Below are 11,179 nucleotides of genomic sequence, written 5' to 3'. Positions count from 1 at the left end.
TGTCAGGAAAGTGGATGAAAGCAAAACAGTGGATGTTGTCTATATTGACTTTAGCAAAGTCTTTGATAAGATCCCACAAGGGAGGCTTGTCAATAATAGCATTCATGATAAGGTATTAAATTGGATTATATATTCTTACAGGAAAAGCCAGAAAGTGGTAGTAAATGGTTGCCTCTCTAAATGGAGGCCTATGACTAGCGGTGTGCTGCAGGGATTAGTGCTGGATCTGATATTATATGTTACCTATATCAACGATCTGGCTGATAACTTAGCAAACTGGATGTTTAATTTTGCAGATGACGCAAAGTTTGGACAGCAAAGAAGAGTATCAAAGCTTATGAAAGGGAATCTGGACCAGCTGGAAAAAATAGGCTGAGAAACAGCAGATGGAACTTAATGCAGCCAAATGTGAGGTGTTGCTCTTTAGGAGGACAAGCCAGTGTACAACTTACGTAGTGGGCATTAGGGCTCTGAGTAGTGCCATAGAACGAAGTAGCATCGCAGGTAGATAGGATCATAAAGAGAGCTTTTGGCAGTTGGCCTTAATATATCAACATATTGAGTACAGGAGCTGGGTGTTACATACAGTACTGTGCAAATATCTTAGGCACATGTACATAGCCAAGATGCGTAATACTTTTGCACAGTACTGAAGTCATTTTGTGTATTGCATATGTAACGTTCCGTTATATTGGCTCGTGTATGTCTAGGGGAAATCCCACCCAGCACCTGCTTCAACACTTTTTTTTCCCAAAAATACTTTATTCAGAAACAGGGTCAGTCGCCGCCCGAATCAATCCCAAACATCAATCATCAGCCAGCACACCCAGTAAATTTTAACAAATACACTTTATAGATATTACTAATTCTATAACATTAATATGCATTTGATACAGAGAGGAAATTAATGGAAAAAAAAGACGCCAACACTTATCAAAGTCCAAGTTCTTCGCGCGCTACCGTTGGAGCTCAATTCGACGTCAGACGACCACCCGAATTCCGTCGACCCACGGCTCAGGACCACCCGAAGTGATCGACCGGAGCCTCTCCGCACGTCCGCCGTCCTCCTCGTCTCTCCTCCCGACTCCCCGCCAAAACTCAGTCCACAGTCATATCATACAGCATGGCATCCGAAAACAAAACGATACATAACCACCCATTGGCTAATAGAACCTTGTTATCTCATTTTAAAGTAAAACAAACTGTTAGCACAAACTCCCTGCAGCGTTAAAACACAACAAAGCCGCATTCCCTAGATTAACATAACAAAATCGCCATTTTAAATGTAACAAAAGAAAGACCCCATACACATACACCTTTATTCTTTCTACCAAGGTGCATGACCATACCTTTCCTTAATTTGACTTGATGGCCCAAGGGCCTGTTTCTGTGCTATTGTGCTCTATGACTCTCAGGAACCAAGGTGAGTCTGGAAGTGTATACACGAATTAGCAGCAGGAGGGGTCCATTTAGTCCATCCACCCTGACCCAGTATTCGGTAAAGACACGGTTGATCTGATGGTGATCATAGCTTCCCTTTTCCACCTGTTGCGGGCTTCTCCACAGATATCTGGCTCGTGTTAATTACTCTAAGCGTAGGTGGTATCAAAGAAAAGGGAGGTGATGTGCATATAGTCAGAGACATACACCATCCGGAAATCTAAATCGAATTGTTTGTATGTACATGAGCCAATCTAATTTGCCTTATCCCTCCAAATAGTTCCTATCCATGTACCAATTCATGACAGCCTGGTATGCAACTGTCTTGCTCAGGACCCCAGGACAATGAAGATCACAGAAACCAGTCTTCCTTCTGTGGTCTTATTCCTTTGGTAAGGCAGCCAACACAGTCAAAGGCATTGTCTTTTCTCCCCTCCCCCAAAGACCCCAACCATTGTCTCTTCTCAAGTCAAGTCGTCACTTTTTATTGTCATTTCGACAATAACTGCTGGTACAGTACACAGTAAAAACAAGACGTTTTTCAGGACCATGGTGCTACATGAAACAGAAGACACAACAACCTGATTACACCTTCCACAAGGCTCAAGGACAGCTTCTACCCCGCTGTTGTAAGACCATTGACATGACTAACATGATGAAATGGACCCTCAACCTCTCCATCTCCCTCATAATGATCTTGCACCTTATTGTCTGCCTGCACTGCATTTTCTCTGTAACTGTAACACCTTGTTCTGCACCATGTTATTAGACAACATTTCCCCATTTCTTATCTCAATGCCTGTGGGAATGAAATGATTTGTATGTTGGGTGGAAAAGCATTTTTCACAGTATCTCAATACATGTGACAATGATAAACCAATTTACCTGTCCAAATGTCTTTTAAATTGTCATTGTATCCACCTCGACCATTTCCCCCGGCAGTTCCTCCCATTGAAACCTACTCCTCACAACCCTCCCATGCCCTCTGCTGTAACACACTCACTGTGCACTGCGTGATCTCTCCTATCGTGCTTACACATCACCTGTGCCCAGTCCACACAGTGGGTTGAGTGTAAATGGGTGCTCAGTTGGCAGCATAAACTCGATGGGCAAAAATCACTTCCTGCATTGAACGAGCTTTCTGACTAGACTTTTACAGATGATCCCCGTGGCAATTGTGACCTTGCTCTATCAGGGATGTTCCCTTTGTCTTAGCCGTCCTTAACACCAACTTACCTTCTCTCTTTCCTCATTCTGAGAGAGGGATCTGAACCAGGAAAGTTAAACTGCCTTCCCTCTCCACAGACGCTGCCTGACTTGTTGAATGTTTCCAGCAGTTCCTGTTTTAAAATCACATATTGGAGCTCCAGATTTTCCCCTTGGGGGTTACTCCCAAAGCCTTTGCCACGAGTGGGTAAAACCACAAGACAGCAGAGGTTTGAGATCAATTTTCCTTCTCAGAAGAATTGCCATGGATGACGAGCCCCATCTGCCTGACGTGACCGGTTTTACGGCGCCAGTAAACAGTTCCATCAGGGTTCGTAGCTAAGCCACGTGAAGGCCAGGAGCCAGACTTGGTTGTCAGAGGCTATTTAAGATGCACAACATTGGGAGCATCTGATAGGCAGTGGGAGCTTGTCCCTATTACCACCCCGATTACAACAACCTTGAAGAACCTGTAATAAATGTTTTTTGATACCCAGTTTCACAGTAAGATGCACAACATTGGGAGCACTACCTCCGCACCACCCCCCCCCCCCCAAACACAAGGAACCATCGTACATCTATGGACCTGTACGACTAAATTAAAACAGAGCTTTCTGGAGAGACAGCAGAAGTTTCAGATTGGGCACCCTCCACCAGAACATTGCTCCAGGTGCTCCTGTTTCCCCCCACACCCTATAGACACGTAGGTCATTGTCCCTCAATATTGGTGGGAGAAAGAATCTTGGGGCAGCTGATGAGAAGACCATAAAACACAGGGGCAGTATTAGGCCATCAGGTCTTCACCATTCCATCACGGCTGATTTATTTTCCCTCTCAACCCCCATCCTCTTGCCTCCTCCCTGTAACCTTTGACATCCTTACATCAATATTGATTCAATCACAAAGGTGGCACAACAGCAGCTATATTTTATTAGGAGTTTGTGGAGATTTGAAATGTCACCAATAACACTTTTTCTGTGGAAACTGTGGTAAGCGATCAGTGCAAATGATGAAGAGGCGAGCGAAGGTGATGCTAACTCGAGGATCAAGGTGTGCAGGTACAGTGCAAGATCAGAGCGAGGTCAAGGCACGTTCGAAGAGAAGTGGTTGGAGGAAGGTTGAGACAGAATTGAAGAGTGTGGAGCCCAATGAAGCAGTGGAGGCTACCTCAGTAAATATTTAAGGCAAGGTTGAATAGATTTTTACATAGTAAGGGAACTAAGGGTTATGGGGAAAAGGCAGGAAGCTGATGAGTCAATCGCCAGATCAGGCCTGACGGGACAGATGGCCAACTCCTGCTCCTGTTTCATATCTTGTTATGGAGGAGTTTCTGAGCCCATCCAGCTAAACAGAGAGTGAGGCTGGATCAATCCAAGTGCTGGGCTGATTTGGAAAGGTCCAGGACGGGATGGAATGTGGCAGCGGTGTCCAGGCCCAGATTGTATCAATGTGACAGGGCCTGGGTCCTAAGCTAAGGACAACCCAATTTTTGGACAATTTAAATGCTGGGCCGGATGGATTGAGACCGGAGACGAGCGCTGGGCCAGTTCTGCTCTCCGCTGCAGTGAGGCTGAGGCTCCGGGCCTTGTATCTGTAAGCTCCATGACCCTTTGGCTCCACTGTGTGATGAACTGAGAAAGGCTGAGGCTCCGGGTCTGCTCCAACTGCTCCGGGCTTTGTTTCTGTGGACTCACTTTCACTCTGAAGCCTATTTGCTTACTTTTATTGTTTGCACGGTTTATATTTTTCTTCTCTCTGCACACTGGGTGTCTGATGGTTTTTTGGGTTTCATGCTTTGTGGCTGCCTGTAAGGAGACAAATCTCAAGGTTGTATAATATATACATCCTTTGATAATAAACGTACTGAGAACTTTGAAGGACACTGGCAAATTTCTACAGATGTACCATGGAGAGCATTCTAACTGGCTGCATCACCGTCCGGTATGGAGGGACCTCTGCACAGGATCGGAAAAAGCTGCAGAAGGTTGTAGACTCAACCAGCCCCATCCCAGGCACCAGCCTCCCCAGCACCTTCCCATCACGACCATCAGGGTGGAGGCACAAATTCAATGGTTTAAGAACAACTTCTTCCCCTCCACCATCAGATTTCTAAACAGTTCATGAACATTACTTTTGCTCTTTTTTTGCACTTTTTTAAAATATATTTCTTAATTACAATTTTTAGTATATTTTACTTGTTGCTATTGTACTGCTGCTGCTAAACAACAAATCTCTTGACACACAATCTGTCAATGATTATAAACCTGATTCTGATCCACAGGCCAGACTGGAGCAGATGGAAGTAGAAAAAAAACACAGAAAATAATAACAGAGAAGTGCTTTTAGATTTATTGAAGCATTCCTTTGGGGCCAGAGACATGTGTTCAGTGGCCCGCTCATGTTGGGAGCAAATATCGTTTTGCCTCATTTCCACATTTTCAGAGAGGCTGGAGCCAGCATTTCCAAGTACCCAGAGTACATCCCAGATGTCCCCCTAATTTGAGTTTTGCCTCACCCTGGCAGTGGAGAAGGCCGAGGACAAACAGATCGGTGTGGGAATGTTGAGGGGAGTCGTGCTTTGGGAGGACTGGGTGACCAAGGTGGACACAGTTCACCCAACCCCACTAATGTGGCTTCTACAGATTACCTCTTAAAACTGATACCCCATCACATCTCCTCTCCAACTCACACGGACAGTCGGCCCCCGTGTCGACCTCGAGGTGACCTGACACTTGGGCTGGGATTGTCACAAGGTTTCTGGGGTTAACCATTCATTCACAGGGTATGGTGGGACGAGCAGTGCTCCGCTGGTCTTAGCTGGTTGCTATTTCAATGGTGGCCGTTCCCAGTGAAGTGTGGCGACACTTGCAGGCCACCTCCCGCACGTCCTTGTGCGTGTTGGCCGTTAACGCAAATTACGCATTTCAATGGTGCGACGAACAAACTGAAAGATGGCCCATTCTACTGTGACTTTGTCCGTGATCTGCCTCCGTAGAGGTTCCCACAGTCTCGCCTCCAGAACGCAGAGAGCTCCCCCAGCATTCTCCAAATCAATGCCGCACGCCAAGAACCTCTGCCATGCACAGAATGACTGCCAAGCTGACATTGCAGCAAAGTACTTCTAAACTGGGAAGTACTTTAGCAGCAGTAGAGCACAGGGATCTCTCAAGGACACAAGAGGTGCTGTGGAAATGCTAGGCAGTGGTTTCGATGCTGGGCAGTGCCTTGGGTCCAACTCAATAACGATAACACTGCTGTTGTGTCTGCCTAGACCAGGACACAGCACGTCTTCCGTCAGCAGGAGGGAACCGTGCAAGACCTTCGTCAGTGCTACAGGCAATGGGGTCAACACGTGCCGGAGGACCAAATCCATTTGCACCTGTAAAACAAACCTCTTCCCCATCTTGAATCGGGAGGAGGGACTGCCAATGGGATGTCCAGCTTGGTCATTACAAGAGGGGCAGCACTGCTGAGTAGCGGTCAGCACACCACTTCACAATGAAGATCGGGTTTCAACTCCCGCCACAGGCTTTGAGGAGTTTGCATGCTCTCCCTGTGACCCCCAAGTGCTTCGGTTCCCAGTACAAAATGGATGGGTTAGGGTTAGTCATTTGTGGGCACGCTATACTGGCACCAGGGGCATGGTGGCATTTGGGGGCTGTTCCAGCACAACCCTCTCTGGTTTGACCCGACACAATACGATGCATTTCACTGTATGTTTCAATGTACACGTGGCAAATGAAGCTACTGGGCTTCTTTCTTGGGAATTATTGGAAATTGCTTTCTGCTGTAGGACATCCAGCCAACCCCTGGCACCTGCCGAGAAAGGACCATGGTGTAGGCACTGAGCAAGCACCTGGCTCCCAGCATCAAGGAGTCGTCATATCTGTCAGTCTGCGCACAGAACCCCAAGGGGTGACCTGGCGGCCGGGGGCAGGGAGGGAGGGGACCATGACCAACCAGGTGTTGACCTGCTCGGTGCTCAGTGCGCAAGGCAAGGCTCTACTTGGTTTTGCACTGCATGGCAGCTCATTCACACTCTCTTGCCTGGAAACCGGTGGAGGGCTGGCTGCTGGGGGTGGGGTGGGGTTGCGGGGAGGTGGTGCTGGACGACTGTGACCTACTGCTTCATTGCCAAAGGCGTGACCTCTTGCAGCGTCGAGTTGATGCGGTCAATCCTCTGCTGTATCTGGGCCTCGAACTCCTCCTTATTCTTCAGGACCAGCTGCCTAACGGCCTCCTGGGCGACTGTGTAGCCCTCCTGGAACTTGGAGCGCTCCACGTTGAAGAGGGGGTCCGAGGGGCTCAGGCTGATGTAGGTCTCCAGGTTGGTGACCTGGTCCATCAGGTGCTTCGCGGAGACGTCGACATAAGTGCTGGCGATGAGGTGGCAGAGGCTGGCCACACTGCAGGCCTGGAAGGCCTCGGTGTAGATCATATCCTTGATGAAAGCATCCTGGGTGTAGCCGGGGATGAGCTCACAGCCCTCACTGTCACTGGCAAACTGGGTGACGGCATCATTGAGGGAGACCTGGATCAGGTTGGACATCATCTGGAAGAAGTTGGTCATCTTTGCCCACTGCGCTTTGACCTGGCTCAGGGCGCCCAGACCTGTCGCCAGCAGCTTGAGGGTGGTGTCGTAGTCTACCTCCTTCACCTGGCACCTCTTCATGGTCAGCAGCACCTCATCGAGCTCCTTGGTCACCTTCTCCTTGCTCTCGGCTACCTTCTGGTAGTTCTCCCTGCTGGTGTCCAGCTGAGACTTGGCCTGCTCCACCCTGAAGCAGGCCTGCTCCAGCACCATCTTGGACAACCTCTCCTGCAACTTCTCCACCTTCTCCACCCCGGTGGCATTGCTCAGGTTGGGCGGCTGCGGTGCAGTGGCTGGAGCCTTGATTGACTTCTTGACATCCAACAGGTACGCCTGCACCTGTAAGGAAGGAGTTACATTTGATTCCACCGTGGTGTACGCTAAGGTGTGTGTCACAAAATGGCAGTTTGTCAGTCTGGGACGTGGGGACGTTTTGGGAAAGTTCAAGGGGGAACGTTTTGGGAATTTAATGTGAGTAGCAGTCTACAGTAGATCATGGAGAAGTGATAGTACATACCATATACGATAGTCGGTGACAGAGTATAACCAGGTGGCATGGTAGCACAGTGGTTAGTGCATTGTTCTACAGCGCAAGTCTGCGATCACCGATCAGGGCTCAATTCCCACCACTGACTGTGAGCAGTTTGCACATTCTCCCTTTCACCATGTAGGTTTCCTCCAGGTGCCCTGGTTTCCTCCCACATTAGGAAGATGTTCAGGTTTGGGTTACTGAGTTGTGGCATGCTGTGTTGGCACCTGAACTCTGGTGACACTTGCCCCCAGCAAAATCCTCGCTGAATGGATTTGTCGCAAATGACGCATTTCACTGTGCATTCCAATACACATGTGACCAACAACCCAATCTTCCTTTTGAGAAAATGTTTCTCTGGGAAATAATTAGAGTAAAGGGTCTTGCGGGATACAAAAAGGGCCAAATCCGTTGTGCGTGTGCGAATCTTCTCTTAGGCTGGCTCGTGAGCAGTGCTAAGACTTGGAGATAGAGAGGAAGACATGGGGAGAGAGGGAGGGACTGGAAAAGCTGCTGGGCAGCTGTGGTTCCCTCTGGCAATGTATTGTATGAAATGGCTTAGTGATTAGTTGATATAGTGACATGCAAAAGTTTGGGCACCCTGGTCAAAATTTCTGTTACTGTGAATAGCTAAGCGAGTAAAAGATGAACTGATTTTCAAAAGGCATGAAGTTAAAGGTGACACATTTCTTTAATATTTTAAGCAAGAAAACTTTATTATTTCTATCTTTTACAGTTTCAAAATAACAAAAAAAGGAAAAGGGCCCCAAGCAAAAGTTTGGGCACCCTTTACTTAGTGAAACCCCCTTTGGCAAGTATCACAGCTTGTAAACTCAATCCTCGTTATATGCGTCTTCAGACTATGCGGATTCACAGTTATGCAAGGAACCTATTTCTACCAACGTCTCGTTATATGCGTCCAAATTTCACAGTTATGCAAGGAGCACTGCCTTCCCGCCAATACAAGCCAGGTGCGCGTGCCTCACAATCTCTCTCCTGCCACTCTCGCATTGGTTTTGGCAAGGTGTGGATGCGCAATCTTAAACTTTTGTTGGTTTTACCTACAGTGCAGTGATTTTGCGCTTGAAATATTTAACTATGCCTCCTAAGCGTCCGATGCCATGTCCTGGGCCATCAGCCGAGCGGCAGGGAATCGCTTTAACACTTGAAAAAAAGTTGGAAATTATAAACAGCGCGGTATCAGCTGAAGGTAACACAGCTCTGGGACGCTATTGCCAGGAACAGAATCTTGCCTTTAAAGTTCTTTTGTTGCTTCCAATGCGCCAGCCCATCCTAAACGTTTGGACAGCATTCATCCTATTTCCTGCCGCTTAACACAACATCGCTGATCCAACCACTCGACCAAGGTGTAATCCACATTCAAGACGTGCGTATTTTTTTTTTAAGGCGAACTGTCTCTCAGATGCTGCAAGCAACAGACGATATTGAAAATCCTAGGAGTTTACCAATGGTGAGGGAATGGTGGAAGTCGGAACACTTGGCACAAATGGCGATGGACATGGACCCAAGTTTAGAACGGAGTCAGCATTTCAGTCATTCCCTGCCATCAACCCTTCTTCCCTACAAGCAAATTTATGCTGAAAAATGAAATGCTGCCAAGCAAACAACCCTCACCACTTTATGCAAATCGTTGTAATCTCCTGCTGCCAGCAGTTCTAAGAGTTCTGTGAGTCTTCCTTCACCCCTTGCTGAGCTTGATATTATCCTGATGACCACAACCATCCATGTTATCCATGTAAAGCTGCCCGATACCACAACAACCACTCATCTCCCGGAGCGAACACACCTGCCACTGTTGGTGAGTACTGTACACCCTAGGATATTAACTTCCTATGATTTATTACATTGAATATTACCTTAAATTGATTAAATACAAATGTTGTCTTGTAGTACTGCTTTTGTGTCGTATTGGTATAATAATGTGAATAAGTTACAGACAAAACATATTTAGGAAGCCCTTTGGAACGCATCCCCATTTTCTCCATTTAAATAATTATTCACATTATGCGATTTCACATTATGTGTCAACTTCAAGGAACAAATCCTTCGCATATAATGAGGATAGAGTGTAAGTGCTTTTTGTAGCCAACTAAGAGTCTTTCAATTCTTGTTTGGGGGATTTTCGCCCATTCTTCCTTGCAAAAGGCTTCCAGTTCTGTGAGATTCTTGGGCCGTCTTGCATGCACTGCTCTTTTGAGGTCTATCCACAGATTCTCGATGATGTTTAGGTCGGGGGTCTGTGAGGGCCATGGCAAAACCTTCAGCTTGCATCTCTTGAGGTAGTCCATTGTGGATTTTGAGGTGTGTGTTTACACGTTCAGTATCCTGTTGTAGAAGCCACCCTCTTTTCATCTTTGGCTTTTTTTTACAGACGGTGTGATGTTTGCTTCCAGAATTTTCCAGTATTTTTTTCTCCAAACATACCTTTGCTCATTGCGGCCACAAAGTTCTATTCAAAAGGTTCAAAGGAACATCTGAACAAGCCTGATGCATTTTGGAAACGAATCCTGTGGACTGATGAAGTTAAAATAGAACTTTTTGGCCGCAATGAGCAAAGGTATATTTGGAGAAAAAAGGGTGCAGAATTTCATGAAAAGAACCCCTCTCCATCTGTTAAGCACGGGGGTGGATCGATCATTCTTTGGGCTTGTGTTGCAGCCAGTGGCATGGGGAACATTTACTGGTAGAGGGAAGAATGAATTCAATTAAATACCAGCAAATTCTGGAAGCAAACATCACACCGTCTGTAAAAAAGCTGAAGATGAAAAGAGGATGGCTTCTACAACAGGATAATAAACCTAAACAGACCTCAAAATCCACAATGGACTGCCTCAAGAGGCGCAAGCTGAAGGTTTTGCCATGGCCCTCACAGTCCCCTGACCTAAACATCATCGAAAATCTGTGGATAGACCTCAAAAGAGCAGTGCATGCAAGACGGCCCAAGAATCTCACAGAACTAGAAGCCTTTTGTAAGGAAGAATGGGAAAAAATCCCCCAAACAAGAATTAAAAGACTCTTAGCTGGCTACAAAAAGCGTTTACAAGCTGCGATACTTGCCAAAGGGGGTGTTACTAAGTACTGCCACGCAGGGTGCCAAAACATTCGCTTCGGGCCCTTTTCCCTTTTTGTTATTTTGAAACTACAAAAGATGGAAATAAAAAAGTTTTCTTGCTTAAAATATTAATGAAATGTGCTGTCTTTAACGTTATGCCTTTTGGAAATCAGTTCATCTTTTACTCGCTTAGCTATTCACAGTAACAGAGATCTTGACCAGGAGTGCTCAAACTTTTGCATGCCACTGTAAGTACTATTTTGTTTCTCCTACTAATGCATTAAACATTTTTCCTTTTTCTATGTATTTTATTCTTTATACAGAAGAATATATAGATGTG

The 11,179-nt window shown here is 46.5% G+C and overlaps 1 protein-coding gene across 2 annotated transcripts in view; it reads right to left on the bottom strand.

The window, feature by feature from the left end:
* Positions 1-830: 830 nt before the first annotated feature.
* Positions 831-11,179, bottom strand: part of LOC140201129 (uncharacterized) — a 32,422-nt gene continuing 22,073 nt past the window's right edge. For both annotated transcript variants that reach the window (XM_072264758.1, XM_072264759.1), the window contains exon 3: positions 831-7,576. In XM_072264758.1, the coding sequence (XP_072120859.1) occupies positions 6,767-7,576 (810 nt within the window). In that variant the 3' untranslated portion in view covers positions 831-6,766. The remainder of the gene's footprint in view (positions 7,577-11,179) is intronic.

The sequence above is a fragment of the Mobula birostris genome, chromosome 8 (genome assembly GCF_030028105.1).
Source record: "Mobula birostris isolate sMobBir1 chromosome 8, sMobBir1.hap1, whole genome shotgun sequence".
NCBI classification, from domain to species: domain Eukaryota; kingdom Metazoa; phylum Chordata; class Chondrichthyes; order Myliobatiformes; family Myliobatidae; genus Mobula; species Mobula birostris.
The sequence above is the reverse complement of the archived record's forward strand: the minus strand, read 5'-3'. Positions and strand labels throughout refer to the sequence as shown.